The 26256-nt window shown below is 51.0% G+C and overlaps 1 protein-coding gene across 1 annotated transcript; it reads right to left on the bottom strand.

Moving 5' to 3' along the window:
- Nucleotides 1-3144: 3144 nt before the first annotated feature.
- ATG16L2 (autophagy related 16 like 2) lies at nt 3145-18609 on the bottom strand. Its single transcript, XM_052652978.1, has 18 exons — nt 18492-18609; nt 16541-16640; nt 15910-16000; nt 10421-10494; nt 9903-10154; nt 9725-9790; nt 9263-9376; nt 8177-8239; nt 7540-7648; nt 7050-7155; nt 6249-6319; nt 5922-5993; nt 5693-5813; nt 5258-5363; nt 4125-4274; nt 3870-3917; nt 3657-3758; nt 3145-3349 (listed from the first exon to the last, which is right to left on the bottom strand). The coding sequence occupies exons 1-18, from the start codon at nt 18607-18609 to the stop codon at nt 3262-3264; spliced, it is 1851 nt and encodes a 616-aa protein (XP_052508938.1). The 3' UTR covers nt 3145-3261.
- Nucleotides 18610-26256: the final 7647 nt, after the last annotated feature.

Below are 26256 nucleotides of genomic sequence, written 5' to 3'. Positions count from 1 at the left end.
CAAACAGGCCAGCAACCTCAGAGTAGGTTGAGTAGCGACTGGAGTACGGAAACCCAGAGCAGTCTTCCGTACAGGGTTCTGGCCCCGCCCGCTCTGCTGCCCAGGACTGCAAAGACTAGAGGTGTAGCCTGCCCAGCTGGCACCCCTCCGAGATCTTCCCCTGCATGGCATTGCCAACCCTTCTCCTCACACTTGCCTCATTCCCTGGAATGCCTGGGCCCATCTCTGACCCTCCAGACTTGCCCCTTCAGGAAGTACTCCCTCCAAGTAAATTAAGGTGTGCACGTGCTCCCTGAGGTGAAGCAAGCGTGTGCTGCCCCATGAAGAAAGGGAGGCTTGAGGGGAATGGAGGGCACTTGTGCCAGGAGTTGAGTCAGGTAATTTCCCGATGACTGCTTCTGTGTCCTCTAAGCAGTCTCCACTGCACTCCTGGGAGGTCCTTGCCCCAGATGGTGGAACTGGTAACAGCCTTCCAGGATCAAGTTCACGTCCCTCCTGTAGCCCTGCATGTCCCTCAGTTCAAAGGATACTAACCGTCCAGGCTCAGACATAGGCTCCCACGGCCAGAATGAAGAAAAGATGCAGGGAGGGTTTCTGTAATTTTTTTAAATTTTGTTTATTTTTGACTGCTGGATCTTCATTGCTACATGTAGGCTTGCTCTCGTGGCAGTGAGGGGGCTACTCTCTAGTTGCAGTGGACAGGTGTCTCCTTGCAGTGATTTCTCTTTTTGCGGAACGCAGGCTCTAGGCGAGCAGGCTTCAGTAGTTTCAGCTCGCAGACTCTAGAGAACAGGCTCAGTAGATGTGGCACATGGGCTCAGCTGCCCTGCAGCATGTGGAGCAGTGATTGAACTGGTGGCCCTTTCATTGGCTGGTGGATTCCCAACCAGTGGACCACCAGGGAAGCCCAGGGAGCTAGAATCACCCACCTGGTGGTGGGGGCCGTGGGCACACTGCTGGAGCATGGCAGGGAATACCCTATAGCTCTGCTTAATTGGGAGCCCAGATTCTCTGATATTTAAAAAAAAAGAAGTTTAAAGACCACAGCTCTGTCCCAGCTCTGGTGACCTCATATCACTTACCCTCTCTGAGCCTTGATTTTCTCATCTGTAAGACAGCTACATCCCAAGGTGGCTGGGAGAACAAGGTACTGGATAGAAGGCACAGGGCCTGACAGCTCAGTAATGGCGGCTACTGGAAGCACTGGTCTTTCCACCCCAGGAGGTGGGAGAATGGCCTCGGCAGACCTAGGCAGCTGCTGACTCCTGGTGGCCACGAGAGACTTCGACTGTCAGACTTGCTGAGTCCTCGAGTAAGAGAATTTAATCATTTAATAAACATCTCCTGAGGCTTTCTCTGTGGCTCTGAGGCCTGATCCCAGAGAGTGCTTTGCTCCCATCCTGGCCTCCTTCAAGAGCTCCCTGACTGAGACAGAGGCAGACCCAAAGCAGGGAGGCACAGAAACAGAGAAGGCTCCTAGCCGGCCTGGCAGGTGAGGAAAGGCTCTCAGTGAGGGGATCCTAAAGGACAAATGTGAATTAGAGGCTGGGTGGGAAGAACATTCTGGACAGAGAGAAAACCCTGTGTGAGACACACTGCAGAGTAGCAAGGAGGTGAAGATGCAGCTGAGGCCAGCAGGGCCACATCCTGCGGGCAAGGAGTTTCTCTGCAGGCAGTAGAGAACTTCAAAGGGCCGGATGTGTGACCAACATGCATCCTCAGGAAGTCACTCTGGCTGTGGCAAAGAGGGGTCTCAAAGAGGGGTCTAGGTTGGAGAGAGAGCAGGTCTAGGAGAAGGTGACCTGCAGTGGCAGCAGGAATGGAGAGTTAGACACAACAGCCCCAGGCCTTGGTGCCCAAGAAGATGTGGGGTGTGAGAAGAGATGATGCCTGGGAGGCAGCTGGGTATGTCACCAGAGCCCAGGGGAGAGCTGGGCCAAGGGTGGTGAGTGAGCTGGGATCAGCAGAGTGTAGATTTGGGTATCCAGTGTGCCAGGAACTTTACAGATACTAGTACACTGAGTCCTTACTACAATCTTTGAGGTAGATACTACTGTTAGCCCCTTTTACAGAGGAAGAAACTAAGGCACAAAGACATGAAGGTAACTTCCTCAAAATCGTTCAGCTACTAAATAATAGAGCAGAGATTCAAACCCAGACAGTCTAGCTACAGAGTAAAGGGTGTTAGCTCTCTCCTGCCCATCCTGGAAATGGTTTCCGAAACCCTGGGACTGGCATCAGGAATCCCCAGGGAGGATTCTGTAAGGTAATAAAAGGAGGAGGCTGCGAGTTCCAGAGTAAAGCCTTTGAATCTCAACTAAGCAGACCACCAGAGGTCAGCCCCCATCACTCAGAGACAGGCATTCCCTTCGACACCCAGTGACTGGCAGTGGCTGTCCTGCTGACCCTCCTCCATGCCCTCGGTTGGGGAAGAAAGTAGGGTGCCCAGGTTCCACCCTACTAAGTCTGCTCTAGAGGCTCGTCATGTGGATTAAATCTGATGCTAAAGTAAGTGAAGGCCCTGGCCCAGCCCATGGCTGTCCTCCCTGACACACATGGACGGTGTTCCCCACCCACTCCAGGGTCTGCCTCTGGGGCACAAACATGGCCCCAGTCTAAAGGCAGGCCTGGTATTCAGAGTACCTGACGTCGCTCTGGTTTTTTAGGCTTCTTTCCACAGGGCCCCCTGTAGGCTGTCTCTGTTGCTCCTCCTCTCTCAGAACTCACATGGTCCCTCCTCAGCCTCAGTCTACCCTGGGCACCTGAAGAGAGAGCCCAAGGACCAGGATTGTCTTGGAGCACAGGTGAAATGTCCACAGCTCCAAATGCCACTGCCCTTTGCTGCCTCTGGGCCTTTCTTCCTGCTGTCTCCTGATCAGGCCGCTCCGCCCTGGCTCTGTATGGAAGGGACAGGAGCCAAGCCTGGGTCTCCGTATGCCTCCAGCCCAGAGGCTTCTCCATTCCCTAAAGGCTGAAGAGAAGCAAGCACACACCAGTTTAAATGCACTTTTTTTCCCCACTTTTGCTGGGAAAGTGAAGAAACAAAAAAAAAAATAATAATAATACTGTGATTCCCCTCTTTCCACACCAACCCACACGTTTTTAAACCAACAGGCCAGGTCCTGCCAGGCCTTCCTACCCATTAAACACCCTGAGCCACCCCCACCCCGCTGCTAGCTCCGGAGTGTCTGGGGCAGCAGGGAACTCCTCCGGCTTCAGGCTTCGGACCAAAGCCTCAGCTCAGGCAGGGAAGTCGTCGCGCTAGCGCCAGAGCACAACCTTCCTGGCCTGGTCCACGCTCACCACGTGGCTCCCAGAGTAGCACCAGGCCACAGCGTTGACAGCAGCGCTGAGGAGAGGGAGGGACAGGATTTAGGAGCGTTGGGAGCCAGCCCTGCCCCTCCTCACTGGACCTGGCTGTGTGAGGGCCTCTCTGCGCCCATCACCTCACTGTAAAGTGGGCTCTAAGGGCTGTGGTGGGAGTGGACCCAAGTGCACATGGGAATACTCTGTGAACTGTGAAGGGCTCTGAGGGGGCAGGGATGGGAGGCATGGGACGAGGGCCGGGGACTCCAGATCCCAAGCACGTCAGGACCTGGGATCAGCTTAGCAGGACTGGCCGTGGGGCTGGGGTGGTGGTCAGTGGCCATGCTCACCTGTGGGCTCCCCGAAGGCTGCTCTCTAGTTTCCCAGTGTCTACGTCCCAGATGTAAAGGGCTCCATCCCAGGACCCTGCCAGGGCATAGCTTCTGTCTGGGCTGCAGGAGCCACAGCAAAGCAAGAGAGAAGAGACCAGAGGTAAGGACACGGACATGCAGACACCCAGACAGACAGGACATACTCAGGCATGGGTGCTCTCGCAGACACACCTGAACACGGCTTTGGTCCAGTCAGAACCGCACTTGAAACCATCAGCCCTGAGAATAGACAGGTCAGGATGGAGGGGGCTGCCACTTCCTGCCCTCAGCCCAAAACTGAACGAGCTTCCTCTCTGTCAAGGGCTTCGGCACCTCAGCAGGCCCTGGTCCAGAGGGGCCTCCACGGAGTGTCCCCCGCCAACAGGCTTTTCACAGGCCCAGCTGCCCCAGTCAAAGCCACAGGGCCAGTGGACACAAGGCAGGTACCTGAACACCTGGCGGATGTTGCTGACACGCAGGTCGATGACCTTGAGTGTGTCATCTCGGGAACAGCTGAGCAGATGCAGCTGGTCATGGCTGAGGCTCAGGGAGGTGACCCGGCCCTGCACAGGGATGACCTGGGTGCAGCGGGGGCCCCTAAGGAGCAGGAAGGGAGGCGAGGGTGAGGAGCAATCTCCTTGACAAGGCTGCTCCTGATAGACCAACAAAAGTCCAGAGCACCCCTCAGGCCCCAAGGCTGACAACTAATCTCCCACCACAGCCAGCCCCTTCCAGCGGGAACTTACTTGAAGCCAGAGCCCCTGAAACCTTTGAGCCACTAAAGTAAGTGCTGGGGGGAAAAGCAATGAAAGTCTGTCTTTAAATATGTGAAAGGGAAACCAAAGGGTTTCAAAGGCAATTGCTACAGATGAGGAAGAAGCCTGAGGCAGGGCTGGCTCTAGCTCTGGTTCTAGCCTTAGCTATTTTTATAAACCATTCAAGCCTGACGCTGGGCTCTTAGGTTCTTTTTGACTAAAAAGGGGTGACTACACCACTTTTGGAGAAGGTTGGAGAAGACTCGAGAGTCCCTTGGACTGCAAGGAGATCCAACCAGTCCACCCTAAAGAAGTTCAGTCCTTGGTGTTCATTGGAAGGACTGATGTTGAAGCTGAAACTCCAATACTTTGGCCACCTGATGCGAAGAGCTGACTCATTTGAAAAGACCCTGATGCTGGGAAAGATTGAGGGCAGGAGGAGAAGGGGACGACAGAGGATGAGATGGTTGGATGGCATCACCACCTCAATGGACATGGGTTTGGGTGGACTCCGGGAGTTGGTGATGGACAGGGAGGCCTGGCATGCTGTGGTTCATGGGGCTGCAAAGAGTCGGATGCGACTGAGTGACTGAACTGAACATGGGACTCGGTTGGCAAGACCCAGCAGAGTATAGTGGTTGGACCAAGGGTCTATAAGGAGGCATGATTCTCGAGGCTGCAAAGCCTTCAAGGGCCCAAGCCCAGCACAGAGGCCACCAGAGCCTCACTTCCCTAAAGTACACTCAGCGGCTCCATGGCCAGAAAAAGGAAGAGAACACAGGAGCCCTGTCCCCACCTCCCCTGCCCACAGCCTGTGCCTATCACCTGCTGTCCCAGAACCGGATCTTCTGGTCATTGTGACCACTAATGATGATATGGTCCCCACACACCACGTCGTTACAGTAGGAAAGGACATTGATGGTCCTGGAACCTAAACCAAGGAGTAGAGAGAGCCCTGGACTCAGAGAAGGGTTATTATAAGCCAGCCCACTGGACGTGTGGAGAAGCTGAGGCCCAGAAGCCCCAGAGGTACAGTGTCCTCCCAGAACTAGAACCCAGGCCCCTGTTTTCCAGCCCAAAGCCTGAGGTCACAAGAAACCAGGGAAAGTGTCACCAATGGAAGACAGAAGAGGAACCTTAGGAGGTTTCGTCCCAAATGCCTGTAAGTCTTGGAGCCCCTCCCAGGGATCAGGTTGCAGCCCCCCATGGCCCGGCCTGAGAGGGTCCTGGTGGGTGGGGAAAGGCAGGGCTGGGCCTCACAGTAGGCTCGGCAGAGGTCCCACTCCTTCACTGTCCGGTCCCGGCTCCCAGTCACCGCCTGGTGCCTCGTCAGCTTGAATTTGGCAGCCGTGACCTTGTCTGTGTGTCCAGATAGTGTCTCCTGCACATCCCAGGGAAGCATCAAGGGCATGGCCAAGACCCCGTCACCAACCCCTCCACCCGAGGCGTGACCCCTGTCCCCCAGGCTGCCTCCCCAGTCAGACCTCACCTTAGACTGTGCCTCCCCAACCTTCCAGAGCTGGGCGGCCTTATTATAAGTAGCTGCCAATAGCTGGGAGCCCTAGGGAGAAGGGAAGGGAAAGGAGAGATCCTGGGCCTGGCCAGAAAGCCAGAGTCGGGCCGCCTCAGCGCTTCCCCTGGCCCAGGTCACCCAGGCAGGCAGAGGAGAATCAAGGCCCAGGAGAAGGATTTATCCAGGCACCCTCTCAGGACACATGGCTCAGGATACCCATGATGTTCCCCTGGGTCCCAGAGCCCCACCTGCCCAGTGTGGAGACTCGGGGAGGGACATCCCATGCCACCCAGGTCCTCTCACCGAGGGGTCAAAGTCCACACTGGTGATGCTGCCGCCAGCTCCTTCAAGGGTCTGGTTGGCCTTCAGGTGCCCTGGGGGGACCAGGGGAAGGAATAGGCGAAATGAAGTCACTAATCTCATGGAACAGAGGACCCTGTGCTGTGAGTGGGAAGATGAATCTCTCCCAAGTTAGAGGACAGAATTGCTGGGTCTGTTCTTGGGGGCGGGGAGATACGGGTCGGAGGAGCCTAGCTAGAGGCTGCACCTTCCTGAACTGCCAGCAGGGGGCTGCAGGTCATCTCACAGATGTCTGCAGAGGACTAGAGAGAAGGGACTGTCCCTAGTCACACAGCAAGCCAGGCCAGGCAGCTGGGGACTTGCCTCCTCCAGGAAGCCTCCAGGAGCCAGCTTTCACTCCCCAGTGCACCCCCATCTGCAGAGCACAGAGCAGACAGCTAACACTTGTCTCAGAACTGAGTTCTGAGAGCTCAGTGATGCTAGGTGGCCTGGTGGACCCAAGAGACCTGCTCAAGGGTCTATCCCCGTAGAATGTCCTGACATGGTATCCTCACCACCCCAACGGGGACCATCTGAGCTGAGCCCTGCCCACCGTGCAGGCCTCGACTCCAGGAGGTGAGAGGCTCTGCCCTTCTTAGGAGCACTGAGCCCAGAACTCTTGCCAAGGGGTCATCTGGCCACTGCCCACAAGGTTGACCGGGTGAGGAGACACAAAGAAACCCAACACCTTTCCCACAAAGGAGCAAGCTGAGGGTGAGGTCTGGAGAGAAAGGACTGAGCTTGCCTGTGGGCAGCGACCCTCACCTCCCACGACATTCCAGAGGAGGATGAGGCGGTCAGCCCCTCCGGTGGCCAGGAGGCTGCTGTTGGGGCCAAAACAAACAGCACTGACCTCGGAGAGGTGGGCATCCTGTGGGGAAAAGGGAGGTCAGTGCTCCTGGTCCTTGCCACACACGCCTCTTTGTGCACACTCACAGCCAGCTCTCTGTCACACATCCTTGCACACATGGGGTCCCTCTCTGAACTCTGAGTTTCAAAGTTGGCCCCACAGGGCCTCATCACCTCTGAATGGACCCTGGTAGCAGCCTCCTTCCATGTTCCCAGTACTCCCCTACCTGGCCTCCTGTCTCTCCCTCTCATTATAAAATGCCGAAGGGCTCCCAGCACAAGCTGTGGGCGGAAAACTCCTGCTCCCACTGAAGGGCCCATCCTTGCTTCCCCGGCCTCCTGAGACTGCTCCTGGGACCTGCACTCCCATATCATTCCCCATGCACTTGGCCCAGCTCCTCCTTACCAGCACATCCTGAGCTTGGGTGGGAAGTCGTGCAGTCACACACACGGGGATGCTCTGGTATCGCTGCTCAGGGGCTCCTCCGATTGAGTGGCCTCTTCTCTTCTTGAAACTGGGGTAGGGGGTCAGGAGGGCATTCAGCAAGGCCTTCTGAGAGGGAGAAGGCCCTTCAAGCTCTCCTGAAGCAACAGCAACAGGAAGCAGACACAGAAGGCGGCAGAACATGGCCAGCGGCACCAAGACAAGCACAGAAGCAGGGCGGGGTCGGTGGATCCTGAGAAACCTCGGAGCACTGCTTGGTTGGCACTGTGACCCTGATCGAAGCCCTGACATTTCTGAGCCTCTGTTTCCCAAATGAGTGGTAGTTCCTGTTTGGCCTCACCTTGGAGCCCTTGGTCCCCTGTGAGGACCCTGGATGAGGGGCAGAGCCCAGAAGACAGCCAGGCAGGGGCGAGGAATGAGGCCATGCACCCAGCTCCTGCCTCGGGCTCAGCAGAGACACACACACACAGAGTGCTGGGCAGAGTATGGAAGGACAGACCAGGACTCATACACAGCCCAGGCCTGGGCTCCAGGAGTCTGACACAGGCATCCAAGGCGCCCAGCACCTTCACTCACACGGCGCTGCACACACACTTACTCCAGAAGCCCCTTCACTACATCCACACAGCGGGACATCGTCAGGGAGGTGGCAGAGGCTGACCTGGGGCAGAATCGAGAGAGATGTTTAAGGGACTGGCCAGTGGGTGTGTGGACCACAGTCATTCATCCCTACACTCTTTAGCCAGAGCAAGAACGTACTCTTCCAACGCCAGGAGAGCACGGTGACCCAGAGCAGTCCCAGGAAGGTGGAGGAGGGCAGGGATTTGGAATGAAGCCTCCCAGTTTCACCATGATAGCTAAAAACTGCCTCACCACCTAGGTGCCCCCCAACAAAAGTTCATGGGAGGCTGAGCTGGGACCTGTGGGGTAGGATGGAGGTGCCCCCAACCTGAGATAGCACAAGGTTGGGGACAGGGGCGTGGGGAAACCTAGATCCCAGAAATACCCAGGAAAGCATGTGTCCTGAGATGACCTGGCCCACCAGGGCTGCCAAGGCTTTGGGGACCAGCATTTCATGCCCCTCCCCAGGGTTCCTTTACCACCCTGAGGCCTGGACACCAGCCACCTGCAAGAAAGGGCTAGAGAAGGGGGCCAGTTTCAATGCCAGACAAATCAAGATAGATGAGGGAGATGGAGGGAGGGGCACCCAAGGACTGAAGCCTCAATCAGGTCCCACCCATGTGAGTCCACATCTACACATGCTTCACACGCATTCAGGTATGCTCACCTAAGTCTGTACACATACATGCTCTGATGTCCCCATGTATGTACACACATGCTTGTGACAGCTGAGCCTTGGGCCTTGCCCACAGGCTCCCTCCTGTCACCCTCTTTCACCAACCTGCCATCCCAGCCCCAGAGCTCTGGTCTTGGGAAGGAGGAAAAAGGCGAGGACAAAGGTCGGAGTCCCTGGCATGGCACTGACCCCAAGGGGCTCCAGCTACTGAAGTTTCAGCTGCCCTGGGGTCCAAGTGTACCCCAGTCTCTGCACAAAGCCCTCTCAACCCAAAGGCTGGCCCAAGGTCCTTTAGGAAGACTGGAAGGGCCCAGCTCAGAGTTTGGGATAGTCCTCACCTTAAAAAGATTGGAGGGGGCCAGCTCAGAGCGCTGGGACAGTCCTCACCTGAAGGGCCGCTTCCATTTCTCACCAGCCTCACTCTCCAGGTACCCTGGCTGAGCAGCCAGGACCTGAGTTTCTGCTTCCTCTCTGATCCCATCGCCTAGTGTGTCTGGGCTCCTGGGAGAGAGAATGAAGCTTAGGACGGCCAAGGCAGCAGGCCAGCCCCTCCGTGCCCCTGTGCCCTACTCGGTGAGGACGGGCACCCCCAGAGACGAGGGTCAGTGCGCGAGCATGTGTGGTGGGCGCAGATGCTGGCTCCTATGACCACCTGTGTCCGCACGTGTCCTGGGCTCAGTCTACCTGGGGGCTTCGGCACCGTGACTGTGCACACTTGTGGTCAGGTGCACAGATGGCCGCAGGCAGGTAGGGACGGGGTAGAACAGTAGCGGCCCAGGGACAGGGCATTGCAGAGCCCCCAGCGGAGGCTCGGCAGACAGGTCCCCGGCGGCGCATCCTCGTTCTTACTCGCTTATGCTCACTGTCCGCTTGGCTGCCTTCTTCAGCTCCTGGGACACCCGCGCTTGCTTGGCCCTGGGATAAAAAAGCCTCCAGAGTCGGGTGGTTCCCGTGTTGGGACAGGGGGGTCAGGGCCCTCCCCGCCAGGACAGCTCGCCTCCCAGCCTGACCCCCGGGGCGCTCTCACCTTTCCCGGCGCTCATTGCGCAGGTTGCGCTCGGCGGCGGCGCGCGCCTTACGCTGCACCAGCCGCTCCAGCAGGTCGCGAGCCTCCTCCTCGAGCCTGCGCAGAGCCGCCTCCTGGTGCCCGACGCGCGCGCGCAGCGCCTCGTAAGCCGCCCGCTGCTCCTCATTCAGTGCGCGCCGCGCGTGCACCTGTCCGGCCTTCTTCGCCCGAACCTCCTCCAGCTGCTCCACGCGGGCCTTCAGCGCTGCCAGCCTAGAAGACCGGGAGCATCTCCGTCACCACCCTGGGGGAACCGGTCTGAGAGCTGAGACAGACTTGCTCCTGGCCACGCTGCCAGCGCGAAGGCTAAGCCACGTCTCCCTCGAAGTCCTGCAGCTCCCGGCCTCTGCGACCAGCCACAGGCCTTGGGGGCGTTACGCTGTCGGGCCCTTCTGGAGACCCGCGGGGTGACCGCGTGCCCCCCACCCCGGCAGTGATGGCCTGGAGCCTCCCCAAGGAGCGTCCCGCCCGCGCCTCACCTGCTCTGCCGCTCCTCCAGCTGCGACTCCAAAGTGCCCAGGGTCTCGCTCTTCTCCACCACCTGGTAGGCCATCTGCAGCGGCGGAGGCGCGGGACAGGTAGGCATGGGCGCCTGTGTGCAGAGCCTCCAGCCCCTCTCCGGCTGGAGAGGCTGGTAGGACGGGGTCTGCCTCTCTTTCCACCCGCCCCCTAGCTCAGCAGAAAGCTGAGAAGCAGACAGCTAAGGCATCAAGCTCAGGAATACACTGCCATTTCAGGGATCAACGGAAGGGCCTTAGGCTCTGGAGCCTAACACCTGAGTTTCACTCCTTGCAGCGCCACTTTTCTCTGTGACCCGCGGTAGTGTTCTAACAGCTCTGAACCTGTCCAAGGCGAATAGCAGTGCTTACCTCGTAGGGTAACACTGAATTACTATAAGGAATAGTATTTCAAATAATGGTGACTGGTTATGTAGCACTTAACATGCGCTGGGTCTTGTTCTGAGCACTCCACAGTACCAACTCTTTTATAATCTCGTAGTTACTGCCATTCTCCCCAGTTTACAGATGAGGACATTGACACTTCTCTAAGTGTCTTGCCCAAAGTCATACAGCTAAGTGGCAGAACTGATATCTGAACCCAGGCCACCTAACATGCTCCAAGTAAAGGGCTGCTAATGTTCAAAGGATGTGTGTTCTGTTCCTCGCGTCTCCAAGCCTTGGCTTACCAAGCATAAGTCCCAGAGAGCAACAAGACGCTCTGAGCAGAGGCACGCAGAGTAAGAACAGGAATGGACTGTGGGAGCACAGGGCCCAGACTGAATACTGGAGCCGCCCCCCAGCCCCAGAGTTGGGGGAGGGTCATCTCATCTGTACCCTGCCTTACTGAACCGTCCATCCAAGAGCCAAGAGCTGGGGAAACCACAGAGCTGAAGGGTCAGTGAGAGCGACAGATGCTTAGGGAAGCAGTTCCCAGCACGGAGGCAAGAGGAGCATGAGAGCACTGAAGCTGGGGGCTCTTGCTACTAACCCGTCCCTGTGTCCTTCCTCACGTGGGCCTGGTGAGAGACGAGCTGAGGAGCAAGGTTGGTGTCTGCCTGCACTGACTCCCTGTGTGAGTGGGCTGGGGTAGGGGCCTTGCACATTCAGGGTCTATAACTGGCCCAGTTGTTTTTTGTGTTTTTTTTTAAATATTTATTTAGATGTGCCAGGTCTTAGCTGCAGCACATGAGATCTCAGTTGCGGCATACAGGATCTAGTTCCCTGAACAAGAATCGAACCTGCACCCCCTGCATTAGGAGGCATGGAGTCTTAGCCACGGGACCACCAGGGAAGTCCCTGGCCCAGTTTATAACATTTATAATTCCTTCCACCATTCAACAATCTGACCATCACTTCTGTTTCCTCACCTATCATATACTTTCATTGATGTTTTGGGATTCAGTATTTTTTGATGCTTTTCAAAACTCAAATAATAGAGGTGGAAAACAGATTAGTGGTTAGGAGTTAGGGATGGTCTGAGGGGAGGGCTGAGTTGCGACTAAAACGGGGTGGTCATGAACTTGTGCTGTATCTTGATGGGCACACAAATCTACACACGGGGCAAAATGACAAAGAACTGTATACACTTCATACTAACATCTATTCCCTGACTGTGTGTACTACAGTCAGGCGTAAGGTGTAACCAGTGGGAGGTACTGGGTAAATGGCTGCACGGGACCTCTCTGTGCTGTCTTTGCAACTTCCGGTGGATCTAAAATTATTTCAATAAAAAGTTAAAATGATAACACATGCTTGTTGTGATATGTGAAACAGGACTAAGAATTAAAGAAAAAGTCTCTCCTTGTCCCTTGGCATATCCAATGGGAACTGACTGGTTTGTGGCTGAGGATGTCATGAGGAGGGAGTGCTGAGGACAAGGGGTGCCTGGAAGCATCCCAGACAAGGGAACCAGGAGCTCAGGACAAGAGAGTGGCAGGAAATGCAACCTGAGGCTGGAGAACCCAACTGGGGAGCCAGGCTAAGCTTTGGAGAATATGCACCACACTGATAACGGGGAGAGTGGCGAAAGGGGCTTTTACTTTTTCACTCTATGGACTTCTGTTCTCTTGAAACGTTCACAACAAGCATGTATTTGTGTATCACTCGTCTTTTTTAATAGAGATCATTTTTTATTATTAAAAATATATCACTGAGTGCTGAATGGAGAATGCAGGGGGTGCCAAAAGAGGAGTTATCCAGAGAGTAATGAGAATAACTTGGACCAGGTCAGACAGGGTACAGGAAGTGGAAGTTCATGGATTTGGAGGCAGGATCCATGAGCTGGTGACTAGCTCAGGATGGATGGAAGGCTGCAAGGGGGCAGAGGTGACCCTGGGTTTCCTGACTGTTAACTACCAATGGAGGGGGGAATGGTCTACCTTGTTTTCTTAAGTATGCTTTTTTTTAAAAAAAAAAAAAAAAGAAAAAGAAAAACTACTTAGGTGTGCCGGGTCTTTGTTGTGGCATGTGGGATCTAATTCCCTGACCAGGGATCAAACCCAGGCCCCTTGCATTGGGAGTGTGGAGTTTTAGCCACTGGACCACCAGGGAAGTCCCACTGTTGTTGTTCAGTCAGTAAGTCATGTCCAACTCTCTGTGACTGCATGAACTGCAGCATGCCAGGCTTCCCTATCCTTCACTATCTCCCTGAGTTTGCTCAAACTCATGTCCACTGAGTGATGCCATCCAACCATCTCATCCTCTGTCGCCCCCTTCTTCTCTTGCCCTCAATCTTTCCCAGTATCAGGGTCTTTTCCAGCAAGTTGGCTCTTCGCATCAGGTGGCCAAAGTATCTACCTCATTTATCACCTGCTGCTGCTGCTGCTGCTGCTAAGTCACTTCAGTCGTGTCCGACTCTGTGCGACCCCATAGACGGCAGCCCACCAGGCTCCCCCATCCCTGGGATTTTCCAGGCAAGATCACTGGAGTGGGTTGCCATTTCCTTCTCCCATTTATCACCTAGTCTATAAATATTCATCAGCATGGACTGTGGAGACAGGCCCCAGAGATATAATGGAGGCAGAGCAAAGACATCTCAATCCTTGGGGTGCTCACAGCCCAGAAAGGGGCTCAGATGTTTGAGAATCACCTCTCAAATGTGGTTGCAACTACAGTAGGGGCTCTGAGGGAGAGGCTCTCCCTGGGTTCATAGTCCCAGCTGGACATTAGTTGAGCAAGTGACCTGGCAATTCTTCAAGCTAGGCTTCAGCAGTATGTGAACCAAGAACTTCCAGACGTACAAGCTCGGTTTAGAAAAGACGGAGGAACCAGAGATTAAATTGCCAACATTCACTGGATCATAGAGAAAGCAAGGAAATTCCATAAAGACATCTATCTCTGCTTCATTGACTACCCTAAAGCCTTTGATTGTATGAATCACAACAAACTGTGGAAAATTCTTAAAGAGATGGGAATACCTGACCACCTTACCTGCCTCCTGAGAAAACCTGTATGTGGGTCACGAAGCAACAGTTAGAACTGGATATGGAACAATGGACTGGTTCAAAATTGGGAAAGAGGTATTTCAAGACTGTATATTGTCACCCTGCTTATTTAACTTTTAAGCAGAGTACATCATGCGAAATGCCAGGCTCAATGAAGCACAAGCTGGAATCACAAGATTGCCAGGAGAAATATCAACAACTTGAGATATGCAGATGATACCACCCTAAAGGCAGAAAGTGAAGAGGAACTAAAGAGCCTCTTGATGAAGGTGAAAGAGGAAAGTGAAAAGACTGGCTTAAAACTCAACATTCAAAAAATGAAGATCATGGCATCTGGTCCCATCACTTCATGGGGAAACAATGGAAAAGACAGATTTTATTTTCTTGGGCTCCAAAATCACTGCAGATGGTGACTGAAGCCATGAAGTTAAAAGATGCTTGCTTGCTGGAAGGAAAGCTATGACAGACCTAGACAGTGTATTAAAAAGCAGACATCTGTTGATGTATGGCAGAAACTAACACAATATTGTAAAGCAATTATCCATCAATTAAAAATAAAAATTTTTTTTAAGTAAAAAAAAATGCAGAGCCATCGCTTTGCCAATGAAGGTCCATATAGGCAAAGCTATGGTTTTTCTAGTAGTCATGTATGGATGTAAAATTTGGACCATAAAGAAGGCTGGGCACCAAAGAATTGATGCTTTTGAATTGTAGTGTTGGAGAAGACTCTTGAGAGTCCCTTGGACTGCAAGGAGATCAAACCAGTTGATCCAAAGGAAAAAAAAAATCCTCCTAAATATTCATTGGAAGGACTGATGCTGAAGCTGACACTCCAATACTTCGGTCACCTGATGTGAAGAGATGACTCATTGGAAACGTCCCTGATGCTGGGAAAGATTGAGGGCAGGAGAAGAGGATGACAGAAGATGAGATGGTTGGATGGTATCAATAACTCAATGGACCTGAGTTTGAGCAAACTCTGGGAGATAGCAAAGGACAGGGAAGCCTGGTGTGCTGCAGTCCATGGGGTTGCAAAGAGTTGGACACAGCTTAGTGACTGAACAACAACATCTAGGTAGGTATGTAATGGCTCCTCAGCCTCCTCCAGTGGACTAGAAGGTTCATGGGGCCAGGTCTTATTTACTGCTATTCCGCCTGTGCCTTGAATATAGTACTTGTCAATAAATATTTATTGACAGAATAAATGGAGATCACAGAAAGCAGATTCGTGTATGAGAGAGTTCAGATCCTGGCTCTACCTCTCAAAGCCTCTGCTTCCTCTGAAACCATAAAGTAGAGGATTAGCTGAGGTAACACTTAACCCAGTATCATCAACTGGTGTTGACCATATTATTACAGGGGTGACGATGAATCTGATTTTAGATATGAAGTCCAAAAAGCAGCTGAGAAAGAGTCTGGAGCTCCTAAGAGAAACCTGAGCTAGAGACGGATCTGGGAGTTAGCAAACACAGCAAGTCCATGGGAGTCAGTGAACCCACCCAAGTTCTAAAGAACAGCCACATCTACAGGGAGGGGGATAAAGAGGAGGGAAAGTAGCCAGAAAAAGAAGTTTAGAAGCAACAGAAGCCCAGAGACGCCATGGCAGCAGGAGAGGTGGGGGGTGGTCAGTGTCAGGTAGAGGTAGCACACCCTGCCCCGGAGGTGGACCACCTTATTTTCAGTCTGCAAATGTGTATTGTCAGCTGGTGCTGGGCCCCAGGGTTTGCAGGGCAAGTGATGAGCAGAGCAGGCTGAACCATCCAAGGGGAACAGAGGCTGCCTGTTTGCTGCACACCTCACACTCCTCCCCGAGCTCTCACCTCACTTCCTCCAGCTGCTGTTGGAGCCCACTTCATCCTAGGCTGCCAGGGCCAAGCTCGAGAGCACTCTGAGCCCTGTCTGGCCTCAAGGCATTGGACTCGGAGGATCTCCCTCACTTGCTGGCTCCCTTGGACCACATCTCCCAGCCTCAAAGTTCTGGATCCTGGGCCCACCCATTCTCTCTCAGACCCCTGCCCCGCCTACCTCTCCACACACCAGCCGGAGCCCCTCCGCCTCCTCTTGCCACTTCACCCTCAGAGCTGCTGGTGAGAGGCCTTGGTCTGACTCCTTCTCCCTGCCAACCAATCAGAGTGGTGTTCGTTTCCCACCATTCATCCAGAGGACGCATGTGAAAAGTCTGAAGCCAGAGCTATGCATTTTCTCCTGAGGAAGGTGGGAGCCCAGAAGTCAGCAGAGGAAAGATCAAGTCTCCAGGAACTGGAGCTGCCCATGACTCCTCTGCTCTGGGCTTGCCCCAGAGTTCCCCTGCCAGGACCCCTCCCAATTCTGAGCCCCAACCCATCCCTGGTTCTCATTTTCACTCCTTCTTTGGAATAGGTGGCATCATGTACTTTGTGTAGGCATTAGGTGAGGAGCAGGCAAACAAAAAGACAGATGTGCGGAGGGGGAGGAGGTGGGATAAAGGCAGAGAAATGAACTGAGAAGGACATTCTAAGCAGCTGGCCTGGGGGAAGGCTCAAGAGCCTGCCTCCCCCTCCCCTGGGCAGCAGCCAAGGGCCAATGAGGTGCCAGGGAGAGAATGAACCCAGCAGAGGTGGTGGGGGCAGGGCCTGCATACAGGAAGCCCATTGTGACCACAGACACAAACACTCACCAGGGACCCTGGTGGACAGAGGGAGTGACATCGTTTGGATCTGGCTGCAGCTTCTCTGAGAATCGGGCCAGCAGCTCAGCTTTCTCCAGGAGGCGGTTATCTAGGGGTACAAAAGGGTGAGCCTGGAGCAGAGATGGACACTTTCCAGCAGATCCCAGGCAGACAAGTTACCTCTCTGGCTGGGAGGGCTGCAGGAGTCCAGTGATGCAGAAGGGGGAGCAACTGGCAGGCTGGGCTCTGCCTTGCCTGCAGAGGGTGAGTGTAGCTCCATCAGGACCTCCAGCCCTTGCACAGCCTCCTAAGAACATAGCCCCCAGGCCCTCCCAGGAGAAGACCTGCTCTCCCAGGGACAGAGAAGGACAACCATTAGGGGAAACGAGATAGCTGGCCAATGCCTGCTGAGGGTCTCGAGGGAAGGAAGGGGCCAGGGATTGATTCAACCTCCCCCAAGGAAGGGCCTGGCCCCAGAGTGATGAAACAAACCAAGCTCCACTAGCCTGTGGCCTTTGGCAAGATACTTCCCTTCCAGGAGCTCTAGCTTTCTGTATCAGTACTAAAAAACAGTCCTGACTTCCCCTGGGTTGTTGTAAGTTTCCCCTCAGGCCAGAACAGAAAGTTCTTGAGTTTGGTAGTTTCTGTTACAGACCCTGGAATACTGCCCCTCCACCCGGATCCCTGGTCATTTCCTCTTTTCTCACCAGTTTCAGGGTTGGGTAGAGGTGAGGCCCAGGCCTGACTCCTCAGCCCCTTTCCCTCTCCCTGTCCCCTACGGGGGTCACCTAGGTCGATCACCTAGGTTGCTGGCCTTGTTCTCACACAAAACCCCACCCCAAGCCCCAGGGCATTGTTCTGGCCCCCCTAGCAAATCTAAAGAGGATGCCATTTTGCCCGCTTTATGAGTGAGAAATCCAAGGCTTAAGGTTAAGATTTGTCCAAGACCATAAAGAAAACTGGACCTGCACTGTCTCTGAGTTCAGCCCTCCAGGATCACTCCACTCCCACAGATTTGCAGCTCTCAGGGGGTGGGTAGGGGTGACTCCTCTCTCATATTGGAGGGTTCCATTGTCCATCAGAGCCCTGGAGAAGTGAGGCTGCCTACAGGTAGAGGGCTGGCCTCACATCCCCAAACAGAGAGGACCAACAGCTTGGAAGGTTGCAAAGACATGTCCCAGGACAAGAGCAATAAGTTCAGTTGTGAGGCTGGGGGAGATGGTTAAGCAGCAGCCAAGATTAGGACCAGTGTTGGAGCTGGAGGGACTGCGGTTAGACTTTGAACCTCAGACATACAATCTCAGATAACCAGAGGTGCACAAACAGATGCACACCTGCTCATCCTGGCTTGAACGGCCACACCCCTTCCTGACCAGCTCCCCAGAAACAGTTCTCAGAATCTGACTTCCCCAGGCTCAGCCACCTCCCTCTGCAGCCTGGAGCCCCTACGTCCCCCTCAGGCTGAGGTTGGCTGGGCACAGAGATGCTCCAAAAACCTGAACCAGGATCACCAGTCTATGGCGAAACCTCCGACTCGGAGCTCCCTCTCTAGAGATTCAGGGTTTAGAAGTAGCTGTTCTGGCCAGTCCCTAGATCTTTCACTTTCTTATGGGGACCAAATGGAGGGAAGGCTAAGAGACCCTAAAAATCCAACACACGCTTATGAACCCATGCATAGGAAGCCCAGCCCAGCCCAGGCCCTGAGGGGCGAGAAAGAGCGGGAAAACCAGGAGGGAGCTCGGTCCAGGAGAGGGGGGATCTCCGCAGAGCCTGGATCGGAAAAGGTAGGAACGCTGGCTAGTCGGAGATGGGGCGTAATAGACAGCGGGGCCAGAAGGCCCCAGGCTTCGGAGGCGACAAGGCATCGGTGCACTTGAGTCACAACCGGAAGAGCCAGCCAAACCCTCTCCCCGGGCCGGAGCCCCATCCCCTCGACGGTCCCCGGGCGCAGTGCACTCACAGGCCGGCACCAGCTCCAGGAATAGGGCCTTTTGCGTTCGATCCCGCTGTCGAAGCTGCCGCACGATGTGGCGCTTCCAGCGGGCGGCGGGGGCGCCGGGGTCGCCGGGCCCCTCCATGGCCACCCTCTCCGGCCAGCACCGCGCGCGGTTCTAGTCGAGGGAGGCGCGGCCGGGCAGGGGCGGGGCCCCGAGGGGACTCCGTGACGTCAGGGGGCGGGCCGCGGCGGGGAATCCCCGGATTGTACCAAGTGCGGTCCTGGGGGGAGAACGGAACAAATCCAGGAGGGAACCGCCGACAGGGTCTAGACCATCAGGAGTCCACAAAATGTCTCACCTCCCTGGGAGCTCCTATGGCAGTCGGAGCTGTGAGCGAGGACCGAGATCGGAGCCTCTGAGACGGCTTCCCCTCTCCTGTTGGCGCGCTCCGCAGGCGGGGCCTCCGGGGGGCGGGGCCTGTGTTCCTTAACCCCACCGCGCCCGGACCGAAGTCAACAAAAACTGACACTCTGGACCAGGCGGTGCACTAAACTGGGGACCTGGAGATCCCCGCACACCCGGACCCTGCTCTTCGAGGCGCTCAAAATCTGTGAGGCGAGGCGACACAGACACAAAGCAGACAGTGTGAAACAGCGAGATACGAAAGTACGGAAGAGGAAGGGACTGAGGGACGAGGCCCTGCTTTGCAGAGGTGATGGCACTGATCTGGATCACGAGGAATGAAATAGGAATTGGCCGAGAGAAACGGATACCAGGCAGCGAACGAGAAGAACAAACGCAGAGCTTTGAGGATTAAAGACTTCCAGTAGATTCGGGCCTGGAAGGACGGGAGACAGAACTGCCCTTATCCGGAGCAAGGTTTTAGGCTCCAGTTCATCGCAGGAAATTTACGACCTTGAGAGTAAAGGAATACAGCTGATTTCATCGAGCAAACCCCTGCCCCAGAGGGGAAAAAAAGGCTTTCCTGAGACTGCACAAGAGGGGATGGGTGAGCCGGCCAGCACCTATCACTCCATGTGGGTGGCTCTGGAAGAGCGGCAGCATCTCTTGCTGGTACACTCACTTGAGTCCTCAGCTTGCAGGAACTGTGATAAAACTGTCTCCAGCCAGACCCCAGTCCAGAGCTCTGCAAACAGGCTGCTGTGAAGTATGAAAGGAGTGATTCAGTGGAGCACTGCAGGCCGTAGAAGTGACAGGTCTGTTGAAATGCAAACGGGAATGGGTGGCAAGTCTTGGAAAGCTGTAATTGCTGGAGACCCCGCAGGAGCGTGTATGCTGCTGTGCTTTGAAACCACAATGAATTGCGCTCAGTCCTCCTGTGCCATTGTCTTTGACCCTCATTTCCTTTGCACATGCCATGCGTGTTGTGTACAACACCTTTCCCTCTAGTGGGCCTGACTCCTACTCATAAGTCACCTCTTCCAGCAAAGCTTTGTTGAGCCTTCACTTCAGTTAAGCCTTCTCTAAACTCGGCCCCAGCCTAACCCTAGCCTTGTCCCTAGAAGGAATGGGTGGTGGGTGTTAACATTAACTAAAAGTTGTGCCCAGGAGAAGGGGATGGTACCCATGGAGGCTCAGGGCCAATTGGCAACAATTAAATTCCCTCTTAGGAGTGAGTGACTTGCAGGTGCCTGGGGACGCCATCAAAGGAACTGAGGCTGTGTATATTGAAGGGCATATTGTCAAGGCTTTGCCTTACTGTGAGGCAGAGAGGTATTATTTCTCTCAGTTGGAGAGTCATATTGGGGTCAGGATTTCCTAATCTAGGAAATTTAAAATAATTTTGTCATGTTTGAATAGTACATGATAAAGAAGTATTTGATTTTGACTAAAAATATTTTTATCTTTAGAATATGAAAAGTTGTACTATATAAGTTCACTTAAATTTTTAGATGATATTCATAATATATAGACAAATTATTTATGCTTCACATTTAACATGCTGCTTAATATATCTTTGATTATGTTAGAAAGCCATGAAGTGATGACCAATAAATATAAAAAGTGATTATATCATGATTTAGAGACCTAATGTACTTTAGAGTGTAGTTTGAAACTTGCACCTGGATTAGGCATCTCCCAGCAGCCAGAGTGATTATTAAAACCTAAATCAGTTCCTGTTACTCTGCTTAAAACCCTCCTAAAGCTTTTCCGAATATTCAACTCAAATTCCTAAATCCTTTCTGTGGCTTTCAAGGCCCTGCTTAGTCTGGCTCCTGCCCACATCTCTGCCTTTACCTCTCCCACTGTTGAATGAAACCTTATTCACAACACTGAAATGACTGCTAAGACTTCCCCAGTGGCTCAGTGGTAAAGAATCTGCCTGCCAGTGCAGCAGACAGGGATGCTATCCCTGGTCCGAGAAGATCCCACAAACTGAGGGGCAACTAGGCCTGTACACCATAACTACAGCCTGTACTCTAGAGCCTGGGAGCCGCAACTGCTGAAGCCCCAGAGCTTGTGCTGGGCAACAAGAGAAGCCACTGCAATTAGAGTAGTCCCCACTCACCGCAAGTAGAGAAAACCTTCGCAGCAACAAAAACTCAGTAGAGCCAAAAATAAATCAATTTTTCTAAAAAAAGAAAAACAAATCACAGGCAAACTCCCACTGTGGAAACTTTGCCCTGGCTGTCCCCTATTCCTGGTGCTCTTCCTCCTAAACATTTATGGGCTGACTCTTGCCTGCAAGTCCGATTTCAGAAGACCCAATCTGAATGAAATAGCTCCTATCCTAATCAGCATCTGCAGATCATCCAGTTGTTGTTCCTTTCAGAGCATTTATCACTCTCAGAAAGGATCATGCTTCTATGTTGTTTGTTGCTTGTTTTGTTGTTTATGACCTATCTCTCCTACCAGGCTGGAAGCTTCAGGATAGCCGGGACCAGTTCAGCCTTGATCCCAGCTCTGTCTTCAAGCACCTAGAACAGGGCCTGGCATCAACTGACTAGGTGATCAGTAAATATTTACCCCTGTTGCTCTCATTAAAAATATGCAGAAACAATTCTCACGACCCAGTGCATAGAAGTCTTGAATTCAAAACTGTAACTATTTTTAATTGAAAAATAACATGCACATAGTCAGAAATTCAAATAGTATAAGAGAAAGCCTCTTTGCTTCACATGTGTCTATTGGCTAGCATAGGACAGACTATTCAGTGGTCTCTTGGTTTTGTGTGTGTATGTGTGTTCAGCCTGCCAGGCTCCTCTGTCTATGGGATTTCCCAGGCAAGAATACTGGAGTGGGTTGCCATTTCCTCCTCCAGGTCTCTTGGTTATTTTTTACTTAATACAACTCTTTCTTAAGAGCTCTCGTGATTCTGAGTGTTGGCTGAGCTCCGGTGATTCTTGCTTTGAGTTTCTTACATAGTTGTAGTTACAACCACTGGAGTCATATGAAGACTCGGTGGGGCTGGTTGCTGATAATGGCTCGCTGATTTAACCAGCAGGAGATGCTGGCTATTGACTGGAAGGTGAAACCTAGCTGAAAACCTAAAATGAAAGCCCTGCATGTGGCCCCTCACACAGCTCAGGTTTCTCCGAACACGGTGGCTAGGCTCTGAAAGGCTACATCCCCAAACAAGCATTCCAGCAGACAGCAAGAAAGCTGCTAGTCTATTAAGGTTCGAGACCAGACACTAGCATAGCATTACTTCCTCTGTGTTTTGTTGGCCAGAGCAGTCCTAGTCCAGCCCAGATTCCAGGACAAAGACCCCAGCTTTCAGAATAAGCCTTCAGATCTCAGTGGCTTAAAACACAAACATTTATGTCTCCCTCATATTCCAGTGCCGGGTAGACCATGTTGGTATACTATTCTCCTTCAACAGTGACTCAGATCCAAGCTGCTTCCACCAGCATCTCCATCATCTCAAAGTTCTTTGATCCCAACTGTTCAGATGGGAGAAAGCTTGCGATGAGGGGAGAAGTGGGTGGACATTCACACTGACATTTAATTGCCTTAGACCTGAAGTGACACACTCTTTGCCCACATCCTCACTGGTGAGATCACATCTCCTAGGAAGGTTGGGAAACAGTGTTTCCCTGCTCCCTGGAAGAGAAAAATGGGTGTGAACACGTCATTTTACAGATACACACCAATTTCCCAATGTCTTTCTAGAAGCATCATCATTAACAATTAACACCATTAACAATTTAGTGTGTATCCATCCTTTCAGAAATATTTATATATGTGAAAGTGAAAAGTCACTCAGCCGTGGTGTCTGATTCTTTGCGACCTCATGGTATATACAAGAATATAAAAACACAAATGTAGCATTTGCACACTGTTCTACATGTTGCTTCTTCTTTATGTAACAATATATTTTCGATATATCTTAAAGAACTTCACATATCAGACTACATAGATCTACTTCATTCCTTTTTTTTTCACTTGAAGAAGACCACCAAATTTATTTTGTACACATTGATTTATAATATGGTATTAACCTTTTTTATTTGCCAAGCATTTTATTTTCTCTTTTTTTAATTGAAATATAATTGCTTTACAATGTTATGTTGGTTTCTGCCATACAACATGAATCACCCATAAATATGCATATATCCCCTCCCTCTTGAACCTCCCTCCCACCCCCATCCCATCCCACCCCTCTAGGTTGTCACTGAGCACTGAGTTGAGCTTCTTGTGTTATACAGCAACTTCCCATACTTCATTCCTTTTAAAGCTGCAAAATAGGAAATTCCCTGGCAGGCAGTGGTTAGGACTCTGCACTTTCACTGTTGAGGGCCCGGGTTCAGTCCCTTGTCGGAGAACAAAGATCCCACAAGCCAGGGGGCATGGTCAAAAATAAATAAAATAAAGCTTCAAAGTATTTCATTGTAGAGATGTATTATATATATAAATCAATATCATAATGATAAATATTTAGACTATTTCTGATTATTTGCTTTTACGGTGCTACACTGAACAAGCTTGTATATAGATCTTTGCTTAACTCTGTTAGTAAACCTGTAGGAAGTAATATATAGATAATATATTCAGAAGTTATTATGCATCCCAGTAATGTCCAGTTAGAAAATGTAGTAAAAACAAAGTCATTCACGATAGCAACAAAACCAAATATATTTAGGAGTATAACAAGAAAAAAATTTACTAGATGAAAATGAACAACATAAATTAATTTGATTGTATCAATTATATATTTCATGTATCTTAATGGAATCAATTAAATTAACTGAAGAACATACAAGAATATCTAAATGAAAGAAAAAATATAAATGTTTGGAGTTGGAAAGACTAAAAATAAAAATGTAATTTACACAAATTATGAAGTCGATATATTCCTATTATATTCTAATAGGATTTCATTGTTATGGAATTTGACAAGTTGTTTCTAAAACTCATCTCAAAAAGAATACCACAAAAATATTTTTAAGAATGAGGAAAGATAGGCAAGATTAGGCAAGATTAATAATAGAATAGAGAACAAAAATAGATCCTCCCATGTAGGAATTTAATATAAGGTAGCATTTCAAATATATAGAAAAAAGAAATCTTTTCAATAATTTATGTAAGGACAATTAGTTATCCAGTTAGCAAAAAAAATAGTTATAATTTTTTCTTCACACCATATGCAAAAGTAAATTCCAGGTGAATTATATTACATTATGATTTATAATCATAAAATGATAAAGGTATCAGAAACAAGTAGAATAATTTATTGATAACCTTGGGATAGGGAAGACCTTCCTAAACAACATGCATAACACAAAAGTCATACGGGAAAAGATAGGTAATTTAACCATATCAAAATATAAAATTTCTGGACAATCAAACACATCATGCCCTATCAAAATTACAAGTCTTTCATGCAGAAATGGATTGCTAATCCTAAAATTCATATGGAATTTCAAGGGATCCTGAATAGCCAAAATAATCTTGAAAAAGGACATATTTGAAGGACTTTACCCTTCAAGGTATACTACAAAGCTACAACAGTAAAAAACAGGGTGGGGGTTGTAATGGCATAATGATAGACACAAGGACCATTAGAATAAAATTGAGATCCAGGAGTAAACCCATACATCAATGGCCAATTGCTTTTTGACAAGGATGCCAACTCAATTCAATAGAAAAAAAATTTTGTCTTTAACAAATGGCTGAGACAACTGGATTTGTATATACAAAAGAATAAAATCAGACCCTTACCTCATGTCATATACAAAACAGCTAACTCAATATGGACCTAAACTTAAGAGCTAAAACTGTTTTAAAAATCTTTGAAAAAGCATTAGGGAACATCTTTATGACTATAATTTTATGAATATGAAAGCAAAAGCTACTGCTGCTGCTAAGTCGCTTCAGTCGTGTCCGACTCTATGGGACCCCATAGACAGCAGCCCAACAGGCTCCCCCGTCCCTGGGATTCTCCAGGCAAGAACATTGGAGTGGGTTGCCATTTCCTTCTCCAATGCGTTAAAGTGAAAAGTGAAAGTGAAGTCGCTCAGTCATGTCCGACTCTTTGCAACCCCATGGACGGCAGTCCCCCAGGCTCCTCCGTCCATGGGATTTGCCAGGCAAGAGTACTGGAGTGGGGTGCCATTGCCTTCTCCAGATACCAAAAGCACAGGCAATAAAAGAAGAAAAGAGCTTTTGTGCATCAAAGGAGATGATCAAGAAAGTGAGAAGACAACCTACAGAATAGGAGAAATCATTTGCAGATATATCTCTGATAAGGGTCTAGTATCCAGAAAAAATAAAGATCTCCTAAAACTCAACACCCTCTTGATGAGAGTAAGAGAGGAGAGTGAAAAAGCTGGCTTTAAACTCAATATCTGAAAAATTAAGATCATGCCATCTGGTCCCATCACTTCATGGCAAATAGAAGGGGGACAAAGTGGAAGCAGTGACAAATTTTATTTTCTTGGGCTCCAAAATCACTGCAGATAGTGACTGCAACCATGAAATTAAGAGGTTTGCTCCTTGGAAAAAAAAAATATGACAAACCTAGAGAGCATATTAAAAAGCAGAGACATCACTTTGCCGACAGAGGTCCAATAAACAAAGCTATGGTTTTTCTAGTAGTCATGTACAAATATAAGCATTGGACCGTTAAAGAAGGTTGAGCACCAAAGAATTGATCCTTTCGAATTGTGGTGCTGGAGAAGACTCTTGAGAGCCCCTTGGACTGCAAGGAGATTGAAACAGTCAATCCTAAAGGAATTAGTCCTGAATATTCATTGGAAGGACTGATGCTGAAGCTGAAACTCCAATACTCTGGCCACCTGATGTGAAGAGCTGACTCTTTGAAAAAGACCCTGAAGCTGGGAAAGATTGAAAGCAAAAGGAGAAGGGAACGGGGGCAGAAGAGGAAATGGTTAGATAACATCACCGAGACTCAATGCACATGAATCTGAACAAACTCTGGGAGATAGTGAAGGACAGGGGAGCCAGGCATGCTACAGTCCATGGGGTTACCCAAAGTCAGATACAACTTAGTGACTGAACAACAACAAAAATAACCCAATTCAAAAAATGAGCAAATAATTTGAATAGACATTTCTTTAAAGAAGATATACAAAAGACCAATAAACACATGAAAGAGCGCTCAGTGTTGTTATTCATTCAGTTCAGTTCAGTTCAGTTCAGTCGCTCAATTGTGTCCGACTCCTTACGACCCCATAAATCGCAGCTTGCCAGGCCTCCCTGTCCATCACCAACTCCCGGAGTTCACTCAGACTCACGTCCATCGAGTCAGTGATGCCATCCAGCCATCTCATCCTCTGTCGTCCCCTTCTGCCCCTAATCCCTCCC

The sequence above is a fragment of the Budorcas taxicolor genome, chromosome 15 (assembly GCF_023091745.1).
Source record: "Budorcas taxicolor isolate Tak-1 chromosome 15, Takin1.1, whole genome shotgun sequence".
NCBI classification, from domain to species: Eukaryota; Metazoa; Chordata; class Mammalia; order Artiodactyla; family Bovidae; genus Budorcas; species Budorcas taxicolor.
Note: the sequence above shows the minus strand (reverse complement) of the source record. Positions and strands in the feature narration are given on the sequence as shown.

Coding starts and splice junctions, on each gene's coding strand:
- ATG16L2 (XM_052652978.1), bottom strand. CDS start 18,609: ATGGAGGGGCCCGGCGACCCCGGCGCCCCCGCCGCCCGCTGGAAGCGC. Junction 8,240..9,262: donor AAATGGAAGCGGCCCTTCAG/GTGAGGACTGTC, acceptor ATTCTGCCCCAG/GTCAGCCTCTGCCACCTCCC. Junction 7,649..8,176: donor GTAGTGAAGGGGCTTCTGGA/GTAAGTGTGTGT, acceptor CCCCTACCCCAG/TTTCAAGAAGAGAAGAGGCC.